This window comes from Rhinolophus sinicus, linkage group LG13, assembly GCF_036562045.2.
Source record: "Rhinolophus sinicus isolate RSC01 linkage group LG13, ASM3656204v1, whole genome shotgun sequence".
Classification (NCBI taxonomy): Eukaryota; Metazoa; Chordata; class Mammalia; order Chiroptera; family Rhinolophidae; genus Rhinolophus; species Rhinolophus sinicus.
The window spans coordinates 30,964,161-30,982,508 of NC_133762.1; the positions used below are offsets into that span (position 1 = coordinate 30,964,161).

At 42.3% G+C, this 18,348-nt stretch overlaps 1 protein-coding gene across 18 annotated transcripts in view; it reads left to right on the forward strand.

The window, feature by feature from the left end:
- Window positions 1-18,348, forward strand: part of PTPRT (protein tyrosine phosphatase receptor type T) — a 1,016,018-nt gene that overhangs the window by 804,716 nt on the left and 192,954 nt on the right. For all 18 annotated transcript variants that reach the window (XM_074318312.1, XM_074318303.1, XM_074318302.1 and 15 more), the window contains exon 12: window positions 2,588-2,861. In XM_074318312.1, the coding sequence (XP_074174413.1) occupies window positions 2,588-2,861 (274 nt within the window). The remainder of the gene's footprint in view (window positions 1-2,587; window positions 2,862-18,348) is intronic.

Here is an 18,348-nt window from a genome sequence, read left to right on the forward strand (position 1 = left end):
ACCTCTGCTCTTATGCAAGTTTCATGAGGTTATTGGTCACAATTGCCCTGTAGGGGACACTGTTGGCGCCCACTCAGACCCCTCCATAGCCCCCTTCCTGCAGTGTGCCCATCCCCCAACTTCTATGTGTTTTGATTCAAATTGTTCTCAGCTGTGACCTTCTTTGAAGGTTTGCCATTAGTCTACCAGAGCCATCTTTTCTGTCCCACTCACGGAATTGGGAGTGCCTAGGGGTTTATGTCTCTGCAGTGGAGTCCATAACCAATACCGATTGGTCCTGAAGGCCCAAAAGCCCTTGGCTTGAGATGAGACAAACTCTGGAGTACAATTTATGCTCCAGAGCTCGCTGGAGTAACAATGAGACTGGCACTTCACCTGAAATCGCGTTCTTGCCTGGCTTCCTCCCCTCTTGTCTTCCTTATTCTACTGGTTTCTCCTGAGTCCACTTCCTTCACACATCATTGGCATGGAAACTTGGCTCAGGGTCTGTTTCTGGAAGAACTTGAGGTAAAACAGGCCTATTTCTGGGAGAACATGAGCACATGTGTGCTCTTCTGAAGTCAGGCGGTCTTCACCTGTTTGCTGCAGCACACTCTGTCATCCGATGTCGGCATTCCGAATGGGGACAGCCCTTCCCTAGATATAGAAAATGGGCCAGGATGTGTCAATGGTGATGGATGGATAGCTCTGACAGGTCCCTGATCCCTCTCAGAGAAGCATGAGCTCAAGAATCAGAGGTAGCAGGAGGGCCTGTCTGCAGGGCTCTTTAAAGCCTGAGGGATTCCTGCAAGTTTTGCTCTTAAAGGCATCTGAGGCACTGCCCTCTATGGATTGGGGGTCTTGGGACCAGAGGAGAGTATTCTTGTCTCAGGAGACACTGAAACTAAAAGGTGGAAGTTGCAGGCAAGCCTGAGTCTGAAAAGTTGGGGTGAAGAGAGGTGGGGGTGAATCACTACAGCAAAGAGGATGAGCATTGGACACTGAAAGTGAGCTTCAGTGAGGGCGCAAAGTCCAAGGAGGTGAAAGAAGGTACCAACTCCTTGATGTTGCGTGGTTAGGTGGGGCTGCAGCATAGTTTTCAGGGTCCCTCAAGATAAGACCCTGAAAACAAGTTATGCAAATATGGTCGTATATGTCTATCTTATCGTTGGGAGAAATAGAAATGTCACAGGAGGGGAAAATGTGTGAGTAAAAGCTCTTATGAAGAGAGCATTTTAAATTATTCTTCTCTCACACTAGCAGGATTTTTCTGCTAAAGAAAAAAATCCCTTTCCCTTAGAAATAACCCTGAATAGTTATTGCAACCACTTCTTTTGCACTAGAGATATGACTGTTGGAGGGTTGATCTCATTTAGGTATGATATTTGTCATTACCAACAAGCTGAAAAGAGATTTGATAAGCATATATTTCTAAAGAATGATGATGAGATAAAGTTACTTCAAGAAACAAAAATAATACCCACTTTCAAGGTTTTTCCCACACCCCTTCCTCAAGCATGTGTGTCAGGGTGAGGAAAATAGCACACACACGTGCCATTTCTTCTCTTGTCCTCCTTCATCTTTGAGAGAGGCTGGATCCACTGACAAAAAGATTTATATGACAAAATGGTTTACGGCTTTCTGGCTGTAATTGCAAATTTGCCTCTGAACGGACAAGCGGCAAACTCAGTGGCTGTACTTTGGCACATTAATCCCAATTGTATGTGAACCCTGTGTTGGCAACACAATTGAATCCCCCAACAATCCTTTGCTGTTCTTTGTGATTTCCGTTGAGCTGGGTGGGATAGAGCTAAGCAGCTTAGGCTGCCAAATAAAAACTGCTCAGAAGGCCCTTTGTACATTGCGTTGGCTTATGGCAAAAGAAGGAAGGCAGAGAAAAAAGAAAGGGTAGTGAACTATGAATAAAAAGTCCGGGTTTCCTCTTTAACTGCAGCTTGACACTCATGAGGCCACCTGAAAGGTAGTGCTTCCTTCTGAAAGGTAGACTGCAAGCCCCATGCCAGGATGAGGAGTTTTGACTTTGTCCTTCAGATGATGGAGAGCCTATGAACGTATTTGAAGAGGGACAGTATTACATTATTAGGAAGATCAATGGCTGGACTGGTTAGTTGATCAGATAAATTAGAGGCAAAAAGATCAGTTGAGTCCAGGTGAGATGTGAGGAAGTGCCGAACCGTAACATTACGAGTGAGAAGAGGGAAAAGATGGAGAAGCGGGAGCAAACTGCTGATGTTAAGCCAACCGGGCTTGTGGATTAGAGGTGCAGCATAAGAACAAGGTGGGTAGAACTTGAGGATGAGCCCCACATCCAAGACCGGGGCCCTTGATGGGTAGCGCTTCCTTCGCTAAGGAAGAAACGCAGGAGGAGCAGGCAGGTTTGTAGGGGTTGGGACTGAGTTGCACTAAGGATGTTTCCAAGGTGAGCTGGCGTTGGGACGTCTACATGGAGGTAGATTTCTACAAAGCAGTGGAGGCAGAAGTCTGAAGCTCAGGAGGGAGGTTTCGTTGTAGACAGAAGTGATGTTGGTGACTAACAAGTCCATCCCTCCAGATGGTTGTTCATCTGCCTCTTTTATGTCCTGTCCAGTGTTTATCAGCTGGTTGTCAAGGAGGAAAGACTGCAGAAGTCACGGAGGGCAGCTGACATCATTGAGTGTTTCGCGGTGCCCGTGAGCTATAGGAACGCCTCCAACCTCGATTCCCTGCACTACTTTGCCGCTGAATTGAAGCCTGCCAACCTGCCTGTCACACAGCCTTTTACAGTGGGTGACAATAAGACCTACAATGGCTACTGGAACCCTCCTCTTTCCCCTCTGAAAAGCTACAGCATCTACTTCCAGGCACTCAGCAAAGCCAATGGAGTAAGTATGGCCACACGGAGGCCATTTCTTGTCTCTTTTGTATTTTTCCCTTTCTCAAATGACACGTTGACACGCTAAGGTCCATGGACCAAATCCAGCCTCAAACCTTTTTTATTATTTTTTTGTAAATAGGGTGCTTTGTTTTTAGTACGGTAATGCCTTTTCTTTCTTTTTTATTTTTTTATCCAGTCCTATTCCCTCATTTCTTCAGAGCAGAGAACTGAGGCTCCAAAAGGAAAGTGGCTTAGCCAAGGAGGTCCCCTAGCTAGTAAAAGTAGAACTAGGACTAGGACAGCAGCCTCCTGCCTTTTGTTCTAAAGCTCCTTTCACCATACAATGGCCTTTGAGTGCAGACCCATGTTCTGCTCACAGAGTTTGCAATGAAACCGTCCTTCACAAATCATGGGCTCCCAGGGGATTGTGCCATTTACGTAGCCTATGGCTGTTTTGGTGCAGCAACAGAACAGTTAAGTAGTTGACACAGAGATTCTATGCCCCATAAAGCCTACAATATTTGTTATACGGCCTTTTACAGAAAAAGTTTGTAGACCTCAGTATTACGGTAAAAAAAAAAAAAAAAAGGTGTTTCACTTGGGCAGATCACATGGCCCATCCGAGTCTTGATTTCCTGTTTATACAATAGTACCCATCAATTTGATATCTGTGAATGTACTAAGCATATTTTAATGGCAATCAGTGAATACTAGCTCCTTTATCGTTACCGTTAGTCACATTAGAAAATGTTGTTCTCCCAAAGATGAGGTAACCTTTTTTTGTGTCACATATTTCATTGGTCAAGGAGGCGTGCCTGTCATAACATCACAAAATCACAAGGCTGGAAAGGATCTGAAAGGTCATCCAATACCACCCTTCCTCCTCGTACACACAAAACAGAGCTTCAATCAACATTATAATATCGCAGTTAACTGGTGTTAGTGTTTATTCTTGAATACCTCCAATGACAGAGAACTCACTTCTTTAGGTGGAAACTTTGTGGATCTTTTCAGGGGGCTGTGGCGCTACGAAAGCTTTTTCATTGAGCTGACTTATATATATCTTTTATTGTACCTTGGACCCGTTGTCCTCAGTCCATACCCTCAGGGCCCAAAAGAATCAGTGCTATCACTTTCTCAGGTGGTATTTTTTTTTTCAGTTATGTAAGATCTTTTCTATCATCGGCTTCCCCTCTCCACAAACACACCCATCTGGTCTTATGTTCTACAAGCTAAATATCTTTAGTTCCTCTTATGACACAAGTTGGTTTTCTTTTTCCATCTAAGGTGCTTTTGTGGACATACTCCAGGTTTCCATATTTCATTAACAAATATATAATGGACACAGATGTATGCTAGGCCCCTATAGTTCATATCACAGTTCTATAGAAGGTGCCATCCAAGAGCTTATTTTAAGGGAGTGTGGTATGTGCCATGTTTCACAGTGTATCTGGAAAAGCAAGACGCTCAATGGAGAAGGGAAAGCTGAGACAAAAGCAAGATGTGCTGAAGTATGTGGAGAATAGCCTGTGCAGGCTCTGGTGGCCAAGACAGAGCGTTTAGTCTGTTAGTGACAGTCATTACCTTGCAAGAAACCTGGTTGGAGGAGCTAATTAACATTTAAAATGTCCACAGACCCATTTAAATTCCACATTGGTATTTCAGTTCTGCATTTATTATTGGTTCAAGCAACACTCCTCACAGAGAATATAAAACTCCATAGAGAAGCTCCCAGCCTGCCTTCCACCTGTCCATCTGGTCTTCCCTCTGCATGAAACACTGACGTACTGAGGAGGAAGACATAACGATGGGAAGAAGCATCTAGGGATCCATCTTGTTCTTGGTTCTCTGCATCTCATACTGGCCAGCTTACTGGTTCAGCACAAGTATGAGAAGGTGTGGCTCTCCCTGCTCTTGGCAACAAATCAAGAGGGTTTCCATGCTGTTGGGTTTCCATGCTGTGAATAAGAGTCATCGCTACACTCAGTTCCCACTCTGTCACATTCCTCCCAAGAGGCTCATAAACACCCAGCAAGAGATCGAGGCTATAGAATCAAAATAACTGAAAGATGGACTCCAGGAGGACTGTGGTTGGCCCTGAGCAGACAACCAGGTGAGGCAGGAAGGCTGCTAGAAATGTTGCTCCTCAAACGTCACACGACAGACCCCCTCCCCCTTCTCATGACATGGGGTTTTGCCATTGAAAATAAAGTCACCACACTCCGAAGCTATCTCATGTAGGAAACAGTTTCTACTTCTGCTTCCAAGATGAGCAAGGCCGTTAATTATTAAAGCCTTCGCTCCCACCCCGTGAGTACTCCCATTTTGGAACTAAGATTTGCAGTAATGAAACACACCCAGGAATGGAATTGGACAGGTGCTTAGGCCAGGTGTCTTGAGGGTATATACAGTTGGCCTCAGAGGAACACAGAGGAAAAGCTGTGGGCCCTGGGCACTCAGAGTGTTGTAGTGTTCTAGCAAGAGAAATACTCCCCATTGCTTCAAATTACTGTATTTAGTATTAAGTTTTACTGAAAAGAAAGAGTTGGGTGAAAGGGTCAGAGGAGATCAAAAGCTATTCTCCATCTAACAAATCAGTGCCTGCCCCACCTAGATTTCTCCACATCAAAAAGGGCAGCACACAGTGCAGTGAAGCCTGGAGGATTTCTGAGGAGAAAATGTTATAACCCACAAATTCCTTACCAGCCGAGTTGTTGTTCTTGTGCAAACACATCAGAAAGATCTTCTCGGTATCCAGGGGCTCCCACATGGCCAGCTTCTAATGAATCATTCAAAGAGCAATTGGCCAAGCAATGAATCAAAATAAAGAAATCAAGACTAGAGAAATACGGAGTAAAATGACCCATAGTGAGCATGGCAACTAATTAGACATAGTGTAGAGCTAAATAGTTGCTCTAAATATGTAACAAAATAGAAGGTTAATATAAAAACTCATTACTTCAAGAGAAGATATATAATGTGAAAATTGACAATTGAGATCTGGGTCTGTAATTCACTATTATGTCAACAAAATCTGAGAGAGTTGGAGGGTTGATGGGTGTAAATAAAAATCTGCTAATTTTTCCACTTTAGACAGAATGGAACAAATACTGCTGTTTTATTTTTGATACTGAGAATTCTTTTTAAGTATAGTTTGTAAACACAAAGGCAGCCTTCCAAACTGTAATTGAAAATCCAGGAAACAACAATCTACAAAGAAAAGGGGGAGAAACAAAGGAAACTATGTAAGTAAATGTAAAACTCAGCAACTATAACCCAATCCAAAAGCACTGGATTTGATTTTTTTTTAAGTAGTGCTTTGCTTCTCTTATAAAAGAGGGAAAATATATCTTGGGTCAATTAAAAATCAGGATTCAGCAAACCTATGTCACTGGAAGATTAAAAACAAAGGATGAAACAAAGTTGTATTAAACTAAAACAAGTTAAAGGAAAGCATAATGGTCATTTGTTACAAGATAGTTGTGGTCCAGATTGAATAATTGACTATTAATCAATTTCATTGCTCCCAGCCCTACGTGCAAATTTCAGTCACAGGTAAGAGAATTTTAGGGTTCAGATATTATTCTGTGGCTATTAAGGATGATTAATTAATTAATTAAACATCTATCAAGCACATACTATATGTTAAAAAAAAAAAGTACTTCTAAGTGCTGGGAATAAAACAGCAAGCCAAACAGACAAAAAAATTCCTGTCCTCATAGCATTTACATTCTAGTAGGGGAGAAGCCAAAAATCAACAGAAATAATATGTAAAAAACCTAATCATTGGATTTAAGACTGTGTGGAGATCACTCATTAAATGTTGACTGTTATTAGGATTAGGATGAGGATAAAGGCACTGTGTAAACTCGACAGCGATCTATATACATGTGGAGTGTTTTAATCCAGTCGTTTAAACACGATGGAGAGTCCAAGTCTGATGTGCGTTACGAAGCATGGTGCTCAGAGTCCTGCCAGGTATTTTCATAAAGTGTGAGTTGTTCATAGGCACTTGTGTTGGGGTTTTGATCAGATTAGTAACGTCATATTTACCCTATTGGTGCTTTCTTACAGAACACAATGGCATTCCTTTCTGTTGGGGCACAGTCCTTGGTGCTGAATTCTAAGCATCTGTCTTTCTTGTGAAGAGGGCCATATTGTAATCATTTGTTTTGTTTTGTTTTGCTTTGCTTTAAGATTTTTATTAAAAATATGGCTAACATACAATATTATGTTAGTTTCAGGTATACACAATGTTGTTTATCATTTATTTACCTAAAGAAGTGATCACCGTGATAAGTCCAGCAACCATCTGACACCATACTATGCTATCACAATATTACTGACTATATTCCCCATGCTGTACATTACATCCACGTGACTTATTTGTTTTATACCTGGAAATTTGAACCTCTCGTTACCCTTCACCTTTTCCTCTCTTCTAAAATTTTCAATTACAGTTGACATTCAATATTATTTTGTTAATTTCAGGTGTACAGCATAGTAGTTATACATTTATATAACTCAAGAAGTGGTCCCACTGACTAGTCTAGTACCCACCTGGCACTATGCATAGTTGTTACCGTATTATTGACTATATTGTTTATGCTGTACTTTACATCCCGATGACTATTTTGTAACTACCAATTTGTACTTCTTAATTCTTTCACCTTTTTCACCCTCAGGCCCCCTCCCATCTATAACCCCAATAAATCTAGTACCTATCTGACACCATACATAGTTATTACAATATTATTGATTATATTCCTTCTGCTGTACCCTACATCCCCATGACTATTTTGTAACAACCAGTTTGTACTTCTTAATCTTCCCATTGTTCACCCACCCTCTCAACCCCGCCCCCCCATCTGGCTGCTGTAAAAATGTTCTTTGTATCAATGAATGTGTTTCTGTTTTGTTTCTTTTTTTATTTTGTTCTTTAGATTCCACATGTAAGTGAAATCACATCTGTCTTTCTCTGTCTGACACACTCCACTTAGGACAATGCCCTCCAGGTCCATTCATGCTGACACAGATGGCAAGAACCCATTCCCATCCATGGCTGAGCAATATTCCATTGTATATATGTACCACCTCCTCTTTATCCATTGTTCCATTGTTGGACACCCAGGCTGCCTCCGCATCTTGGCCATTGTAAATAATGCTGTAGTGAACATATGGATGCACGCATCCTCTAGAAGTAGCATTTTGGGTTTCTTCAGAGAAATACCCAAAAGTGGGATTACTGAGTCCTTCTTTGTCTCTTGTTATAGCCTTTGTTTTAAACTCTATTTTGTCTCATGTAAGTATTGCCATTCCACCTTTTTGTTTGTTTTTTTTCCATTTCCATTTTCATGACATATCTTTTTCCATGCCTTTAAGTCTGTGTGTGTCTTTCGATCTGAAGTAAGTCTCTTGTAGGCAGCATATGTAAGGGTTTTGTTTTCTTATCCATTCAGCCACCCTATGTTTTTGATTCAAACATTTAATCCATTTTCATGGAAAGTAATTGTTGATAGATATGTAACTCTTGCCATTTTATTATTCATATTTCTTTTTTTTTCCATCTTAAAGACTGATTTAGTGATGGTGAACTCCTTTAGCTTCTTCTTGTCTAGGAAGCTCTTTATCTGTCCTTTGATTTTAAATAATAACCTTTCTGGGTAAAGTACCCTTGGTCGTGGATCCTTACTTTGAATATTTCCTGCCAGTCCCTTCTGGCCTGCAAATTTTTCTGTTGATAAATCAACTTATAGTCTTATGGGAGCTCCCTTAGGAGTTATTAGTTGCCTTTCTTTTGCTGCTTTTAGGATTTTCTGTCTTTAACCTTTTCCATTTTAATTATACTGTGTCTGGTGAGGGACTGTTTGCGTTCAACCTGTTTGGGACTCTGTGCTTCCTGGGCTTGTATGTCTGTTTCCTGCACCAGGTTTGGAAAATTTTCAGTCATTATTTCTTCAAATACGTTCTCAATCCCTTGCTTTCTCACTTCTCCTTCTGGTACCCCTATGATGGAATGTTGTTATGCTTTATGTTGTCCCTGAGGTCTCTTAAACTATCCTCATTTTTTTGGATTCTTTTTTTCTTTTTGCTGTTCTGATTGTTTCATGCTACCTTGTCTTCGAAATCATTGATTCAATCCTTTGTTTCATCTAGTCTGCTGGTGATTCCTTCTAGTGAATTCTTCATTTCAGTTATTGCATTTTTCACTTCTGACTGGTTCTTTTTTATGGTTTCTATGTCCTTTTTTAATGCTTGCTATCTCTTTGTTGATGTTCTCGCTAAGTTCCTTGAGCATCCTTATAACCATTGTTTTGAACTCTGTATCTGGTGGGTTGCTTGCCTCCATTTTGTTTAGTTCTTTTTCTGGAGTTTTCTCCTGTCCTTTCTTTTGGGACATATTTCTTTGTTTCCTCATTTTTGGCTGTCTCTCTGTTTGTTTCTATGTATTAGGTAGATCTACTACTATGTCTCTTGATGGTTGGTAGGTGTCCTGTGGGGCCCAGTGGCACAGTCTCCCTGATCGCCAGTGCTGGATGCCCCAGCTGTGTCCCTTGTGTGGGTTGTGTGTACCTTCCTGTTATATAGCCTTATTGCTATTGGCTATATGTCAGTGGTTGGTGTTTATCCTCAGTCTGACTGGCTGTGGGGTTTGACCATATTCGCAGCTTACAGGCTGCTGTGCTAGGGGGCTTACCACACAGTGCAGGATTTGCCCCATTGGTCTCTGGTGCCTATTTAGACCACCCTTTGGGTGTGCTACTTGTGGGACTAATTAGGTGATGCTCTTCTGTGGTCTGAAGCCAACCTCCAAGTATATTGGTTCGGGGCCCTCTTGGGAGGGGCTCTGGTGCAGGCTCTGGTAAGGGACTACCTGGTAGGAGTGACAAAGTGATCCACAGTTGGTCACTGCCTGTGCTGGACCTGGAGCCATGTGGGAGAGGTCACACTGTGAACTGAAGACAGCTGCCACCAGTACTGGGCCTGGAGTAGCTCTGCAGAAAGCCAGGACACACTGAGGTTTGCTGCTGCCCGCTGCCAGTTGCGAGCTCCAGTAAGGTTCACTTGGCAATGAAGCCTCCTGTGGTAGGGAGTTGGGTGTGGCAGGATCTCAGTGAGTCAGCAGGGCAGAATTGAAGAGCTCACCAGGCCGATCAGATTCAGATTTGGCCTTAAGCGTAGGGGAGGGTTTCACACAGGAACGCTAGTGCCCGTCTGATGGTGGAACGGGAGAAGGATCCACATGGGGAAAATGCTGACTGTCCTCCAGGCCTCCCTCCAAGGCCACACACCTCAGTTTGCCCCCCAAATGCCTCTGACGACCCCCGAATCACTGTTTCTCCCCCCGAGCCCAGGGCGAGTGCCTGTGAGCCCAGGGTGAGTGCATGGGCCCTTTAAGAGGACATCTGGGTTGCCCACAGCCTTCTGTACCACCTGTAAGGTCAGAATCCCCACTGTTTTTCACAGCCAGATGTTGTGGGGGCTCCTCTTCCTGGCAGCAGTACTCCTGGCTGGGGATCCTGGGGTGGGGCTGGGGTCCCACGCTCCTCCCTGGGGAACCTCCCTGGCCGAGATGTCCTTCCTGATTCTCAAGCACCACATGGAGGTTTGGGGCCAGCTGGTTTGCATCTACATCCCTCTTACCAGTCTTTATGCGGCTACTTCTTTAGATCTTTAGTTGTAAAGCTTCTGTTCAGCTAGACTTCAGATGGTTCTCCAGGTTTATAATTTAGTTGTAATTTTGATGTGTTCATGGGATGAGGCAAGCACAGCATTTATCTGCTCTGTCATCTTGGATTGTTCTTCTCTGTCACCATTTGTTTTGGATACAATGATATTATAGATTTATAGTACTTCAGAGTTGGATGGATTTTGAAGTGTCATCTAGTCTAGACCAGAAGCCAACAAGAAATCTCCAATGAAGCATTCTTGGTAGGTCATTAGATAGCCTCAGCTTGGCCACTGCAATTCTCTAGATAAAAAGAGACTTGATTCTTTGGGGAGCCAGTAAAATTATTAGAACTTTCTCCCTTCTATAAAGCCAAATTCTGTCTCCTTAACTGTGTCCTCTTGAGCACTTGTATTGATTTGAACAACTCAAATCTTTTTTTTTCCCATGTCAGCCTTTTGAAGAAAATATAACAGTACCAACTACCATGCCTGAAATATAGTTGAGAAAGAAGATATAACAGTACCAACTAAATGGCCACCCAGGCCATTTCTCATTGATGTTTGACATGCAGTTACTTCTGTTTCTCATGTGGCATGATTTCTGTATTTCTTTAATCCTATGTATTCTGTTCTGTCATAGACAGCTTTTATCCAATGCCTCCTTAAAAGGGGGTACCCAGAACCTAGCATTGTTCTCCAGATATAGTTATACCTGCTACATTTTAACTACCCTTTTTCTCTTGACTATTTCCTAAGACATTATTTCCAAGATATTTTTCTCACTCTAGGGCCTTCATTCAAGCTGTTATTATTATTATTATTATTTTACCTGAATCTCTCTTTTCTTCATTCTTTGCAGAACTGGTACCTTCTCATTTTTCAGACCTCATCATTAATATCATGTCTCTGGGAACTTCCCAACCATATCTAAGAGCCGTCACACCAGTACGCACTTGCTGCTAACCTGTTCATTTTCTTTGTAACACTGGCATATTTTTAATTGCACTTGTTTTGTGTAGTGCATGCCGCCCTTGTTAGACTGAGTTCCAGGAGGTAGGAACTCTTGTTTTGTTTGCTGCTGTATCGTCCATACTGAGTACAATATTTAGCACATAATAGATACTCAGTAATCATTTTATGAATGAATGAATGAATGAATGTACAAACTGTTTCTTGTTGTCTCTGAATCTCAGTTTCCTCACTTATAAAATTGAAATAGCAATACATACTTCACACAATCATTTTGAGAATCAAAGTAGAAAACATCTTGAATACTGAAAGGCGCCAAGTAAGTGTGAATAATCTGAATTTCCATTCAATGTAGCATGAGAGATATGGTTCTGAGCTATTTTCCCCATAGACAGATGAGCCCTACAGGACTGTACTACCATCACAGTAGTAAGACTTTTCCACAGCTGTCTCATTTCCCAAACTCCAAGCTTCTGGGCAGCCTTGATTTCCTCTCATTCTCCTAGTGGTGCCCAGAGTAGCTGTCTCAGTTGTAAACAGCGGGTGGATGCAGTTTTGTATTGTTTCTTTCCCTCTCTTCCCAGAATGAGGTCTGCTGAATCTACTGTTCTCTGCATCCCCACCACCATTAGCCATGATTGTGAAGTTGAAAGGACCATAATTAACGGTTGGATGCAAAACAAGTGTGGCAAATTCACATAAATACCCATCAGCGGCCATCTTTTGTGGGGCGATGCAGTTGTGCATTTTCTATTTATGCAGAGAGGAAACTCTTTCCTTGCCATATCCTTTATATCACGTGGGGACACACTTAACCTGGATGATGCCTCTGCCAAATGGTGAGCTAAATAGGAGCAAAGGGAAGTGGAAGGGCAATTGTACTCTTTCTCCCACTGCCTCTTCCAGCTCCTGAACTCAATTGCCTCTTGAGAGCAGTTGGAAGCCAGATGCTATTTTGAATGGGTCATCATGTTTGTAGTGTAATCACATTATAATAGTCAGGATAATCTAAGTAGAGCTGGGTTAGGGAAAATTTCTGTGTCTCTGAATGATTTGGAAGAAACTAGATTTAGTTGTGTCCAAGCACTGTTAAAAAAAAAAAAATGTTTGTACATGGATGGGTCGTCTGTGGCACGGTGGGATGGAAAGAACTGAGAGTTGGACATCCTACGGACTTGGCTTTGAATTACGGTTATTCCCAGCTGTGTGAACTTAAGCTAGTTACTTAACATTCCAACATGCATAATATGATTAATGATAAACCTCCCCAAAATGTGAGGAGAGCAAATGAGACAATGCATATAAGGTAACTGTCACAGTTATTGTACTATGTGTTCTTGTTTCCCTTTTGCTGTTTCCCTAAGGGAGGGAGGAGTTGGAGCATTCTTACCTGGCGTATCCCAATTTGTCCAGTAGACTCCACAGACAGCACATATCTTTCTAACTCTGGAGGACTGCACGTCTATGCTGCAGTGAAGCACATCTATGCTTCACTGCCTTGACTCACTTGCTTTATAACCCCACCCTATGTTTTATTCTTCCTGGTTCAACTTTTCATACATGGTTTCAAGCCAGACATCCATTCCTGTTGAATCTTTTGACATAAACGAGCTTGTCTTTTGGGCAGAATGAATCAGCAGAAGGGCTCTGCTTATCATAGTCGCTCGGGAACTCAGGCTGAGGGAAAGTCCATTTTGACACGTGCTTCCAAAATCAACAAGGTAAAGAAAGAGAAAAGTGGCAAACAGGGCACTGGTTCTAAAATGTTTCCACACAAAATGATAACACTGTACTTGTCCCTGCTATTGGCTGAGGCTGCCACTGTAGCCATGCTTAACTTAAGAAAAACAAAAAAAAAATGAGGCAGCACATTCCAGCTACGTGTCTACAAGGTGAACTGGGATTTGTGAGAACGTCATAATGACCACCACGCTTCGTCATTACACACGAAGCTTCCCCTTCACATTCTCCCAATACCCAGACTCGTTCTGGAAGCACCTGTGTAGTTCCTATCGCAGATCCTGAGCACACTCTGTTATTGAGCACCCGCTGGATCCCAGACAGGAAGCCAGGTGCCGTCACCATACTACCTCTTGATGGGTCTCACAGACAAAGTGACTCCATTTAAATCAGTGGATGGATGGACTGCCAGGAGCCCCTGGAATCTAATCATCTCAGTCACTGCACATTGAAGGAGGGATGTCACTACCAGCTTTCTCTCTTTATTTCCATGGAGATATGGCAAAGAAGTATCTCATATTCCCTGTGACACTGTCCCACCTTGAAAGACAGTGGTTCTCCCAAGCCTACCATGCAGTGTAGGCGAGAGGACTCAGAAAACCTTACCTCTCTCCCACCCATCAGTGGCTGAGCCCAGGTCACAGAAAATTGTGAACCAGAGGCCTACATATAGCCTTTTCCTGACTTGTTGCCACAGTCCTCTTATAGGAGCACATTTCTGGGTTTATTAGCTCTGTAGCAGCCCAGTTAAGTAGAGAGGACTGAAATGGACATTTGGAATCCAGGGTTATCATCCCAACCTTTCTAATACCACTTCGGAAAGTCTTGGCCTGGTAAATGCGCCCTCCCAGATTTTGTCTGGGTTCATTCCATGCCCCATTATTAACCTGTCCTGGACTCGCCCCAGCCCTCAGTGGATTCTGTCTCCTAGGAATCACCCAGCCCCTTGGGTACCTCACCTACCTCCAGGCCTCCAGGCCACCATTTAAGCCTGATCCCCTGATCTGGAAAGCTCTGAACTTCCGTTGAAGCCCTGTTGAGTCTCAAACTTCCCTTTCCAGTGAGAGAGAAATTCCCAGAGTGTCATCTTGTACAAATACCAAGATGAGCTCTCCCGAGTTGCTAATTTATTTTTTCACTCACGTACAATTCCTACAGATTTTATTATCATGGTATGAGACCTGAGGGACCAAGAACATTTTCCTTTCAATGCAAATATACTTTAAACTCATTTGGAGAAGGAAATGAAGGTTCCACAAATGTTGACAGCTGATAATCTTGTCAGCCTGGGTCCGGGCCTCAGTGCTCCAGACTCCAGTCCCAAAAAGGCGCACAGAAACAACACCCGAAGTTGCCTTCTGCAGGGTTTCTGCCTGCATCAGACCCCTTCCAAACAGTCTCCACGAAGTCCAGCCCCTTTGCCCCCACAATGGTGAAAAAGTGGGGAAACGTCTGTCTTTGGAAACTGGATCCATATGGTTAAAAACTGGCTCTGCCGTTTTTCAGCGACATGAGCTGAATACTGACCGCCTAAACTTCAGTTGCCCCTCCTGTCACGTGAGGATGAGACGTACCCTCCCAGGCTCACTGAGACCTTTAGAAGAGTAATCGATAGGTGTGATTACCCTTGGCACATTCCTAAGCACCTTTCAAATGCTGTTCCAAACATAAATAGGGGTGTGTGTGCAAATTCAGCATATATATATATATCCTACACATAAGTATTTTAGCATGTGTGTGTGTGTGTGTGTGTGTGTGTGTATAGTGAAGTGTGGAGGTGGAGGTACACGAAGGAAAGAAGCAAATCAATGGGGCCATAGACTGTTTTAACCTACTGATCGATTTGAATAAACAGTGGACAGGATACAGGAGGAGGTCATCACGGAGGAGAAAGAAAAGCAGTGACGTCCCGAGGGTGCAGAGACACCCCCTGACACACTGGACACCCTGAGGAGAGAGAGAGAGAAAGGAAGACGTCAGAGGAAGGTTGGGAATGTCGCGCTTGCTGAAACCAAAGGGACAAGTGAGACAGTTCATCTGACGCCCCTGCCTGGAGGCTGAATTTTGGTCAAGTGCCATCCTTTGCATCATAGCTCTCACCTTTGCATACGCAAACTCAATTCACAGTTGAGAGGAGAGTCCAATAACCCAAACTGGCAAGAAACTGGTGGAAATAGTAGGCAACGAACGATCCTTTAAAATCATTTCTTCCCTCCAAAAACATCCCAAAGCCTTTCCTATCTCAGGTGTCTGGGTTGCCCAAGACACCTCACCTCCTATGTCCAGTTGTCACCAAGTCCTACTGGTTCTACACCCTAAGCTTCTCTCCAACCCATGTACTTTCCTCATTTCAAGGGCCACCATCCTAGTTCTGAACACCACCATCTCTTGCCTGAGAAACCTCAGCAGCCTCTTAATTGGCCTCACCAAATCCACTCTTACTTGCCGTAAAACTACTCTCCAACCACAGCAAGCGTAAATTGATACTATATGTATCTACATTTAATAGACGAGTCAGCCAAGACTCAGTAAGGCCATAATTTACTGGAGCACATTCCAGAAGCAAGACACTGAGCTGGGGTTGAACTTGGACGTGTAAAAATCCCAGTAAGCAGTCCTGGGCAATAGTGCCAAGCTTCAGGCTGAGTCGTAACAAAGTGGAATCTGCCCTGACTGAAACCAGCAGGAGCTCCTAAAAGAATCCAGGTCCTCCCCACATGCACATTTTTCTCCTACTCCCACCAGACATGGCCAGCCTCAATCGTGAAACACCTGCTGGCCCTGCCATTAACATCAACAAATAATGAGGAACCGTAGTAGTAACAATTATCATGACAAATTGCACTTTGATTACACCCGTCACCTGAGAATTTCCAAGACTTTACAAACATCAATTAGTAATTACAGCTCCAAGGATTGCTCACAGAGAGCAGGGACCATCAAGGTCAGGTAAAAGCTGTGCAGGGAGGTATGCAGGGCAGCTTTGGCTTAGGTTGTGTCAGACCTGGGAGTCACCAGCCGCTGGGGGAAAGGCTAAGCCTCTCTCCATGAGGTTCAGAGGAACCACACGTCCGACATCCCAATTAGGAAATGATTTGTACGGCTGTTCTGTTGCCTCAAAGCCCTGGTACTGTGGAAAAGGAAGCATGAAATGTAGTGTTGGAAGGGAGCTTACTGATGGTGCCGTGCCCTTCTTTTGGCAGAAAATGAAACTAAAGTCCAGAGTGAGGAAGTGATTTGCCCAAAGTCAGAGCCACAACTTGAGTTTAGTCTCCCACACCCTCTCCACATTTGTTTACTCTGCAAAATGGTGCCATCATTGGCCATCCTCTCTTCTGTAAGGAAGTGATGATGATGGTGATGATAAAAATCCAACAGTGATATATTAAGGGCTTGCTCTGAGTCAGTGAGGGGATGCCCAGATAAATAAGATATAGTTCCTGCCCACACGGAACCCACAATCCAGTGGAAAAGACAGTGATGAAAACAAATGTGTGTAATAAACTAACAGGAATGACATCGGTGCAATACTCAGTGTACAGCTGGAAGCCTGGAGGGGAGGGGGTCAGGAGGTGCTTAGAGAAAGTCTCATAGAAACAGTGACATTTGAGCTGATCATTGAAAGATGAGTATTTCTCATACAGAAAATGGGGCAGAGTCACGACATGTCCTACAAAGGGAGCACCTGGGCAGAGTCCCAAAGGTTGGCAATTCCATGATGCATTTGGGGAGAGTTGGTGAGGTTGGTTCTGGGATAAAGAGAGGCCAGAAAGACAGAGCAGATAATGAGGGGAAGACCTTGTACGTCGTGGGTAAAACCTTGGAATTCATTCTGTTGAAGACAGGGAAAATGATCTTGTCAGTAATCCCACTATCAATTTGTTATAATAATAAAACCAGTCCTGTATACATCTTTGTATCTTTCAGGCACTTGGACACTCAAAATTTTGTTCAACCCAGTAAGATGTACAGAGGATATTGCAACCATGCTTCCATTAATTTTGAAAAACTAAATTCCATTTAGCTTTTCAAAATTATTTCCAGAGATCTGAAAACTAGTCTCATTTTTTTTTAAATTTCTTCTTTTTCAATGGTTATTTCCCTCTTGTCATTTCTTATATTGGTGCTTCCTTTCTTTTTCCTTCTTTCTATTATTTTTATCTTCTCTACTTAAATAAGTTCTGCTTTTGCTTTTATTATTCCCTTTTGTGTGTGTATTTTGGATCATTTATTTTTGTTCCTGTTCTAGATTTTTGTGCTGGAAATTCAGTTAATTTTTTTCATTCTTTCCTTTTACGGATATACTTTCATCTAGTCACTGCTTTAAATGTTTTTCATAGATTCTGATATGTACTTTTTATTATATTTTGTTTTAAAATATTTAAATATTTGTTCATAACTTCTCCTTTCACCAGGAAGTTGGTCAAAAAAATTATTTTGTAAATTTCCAGTTGAAAGGACCTGTTTGGTTTTTTAATACTCTTAATAATTTCTTGTTTTATTACATTGTAAACATATATTTCTTATAATATTTCTGCTTTATGGGACACAGTAATACTTAATTTACTAATACATGGTCAATTTTTGTGAATGTTTCATAAGCTCGTAAGAAGTTTTTTCTCTATTATCAAGCTGTAGGGTTTGATACATATTATTATCTGCTTAATTATTTTAGCACTTATGTCCTTCCTATTTTTTTGCCACTTGATTTGTCTTATACTGCCAGTAGCCTCATATTATTTTTGCATCTACTATAGTTTCTACTTTATAATGGAGAATATTGTAGGGTTTGGTTCATACCGGTAGATATTCATAGCTGTTATATTTCTTATTAATTGTGGGTATGGGCATTAAAAAGTATCCTTTGTTATGTTTGATGCTTTTTAAATTGCATTTTACTCTCTCTGATATCAGATTCATTACTACTGCTTTTGCTTTCCATTTGACATTTCTAGATTCTCCCATTCCTTTATTGATGCTTTTCTGAATTACTCTATTTTCCGTGTGACCTTTATATATAGCAGAAAGTGAGGTCTTGCTTCATGAGACAGTTTGAACTCTTTTTCATTTAATTATATGAGTTAAACCCATTCACATTTGTTGACATGACTGAT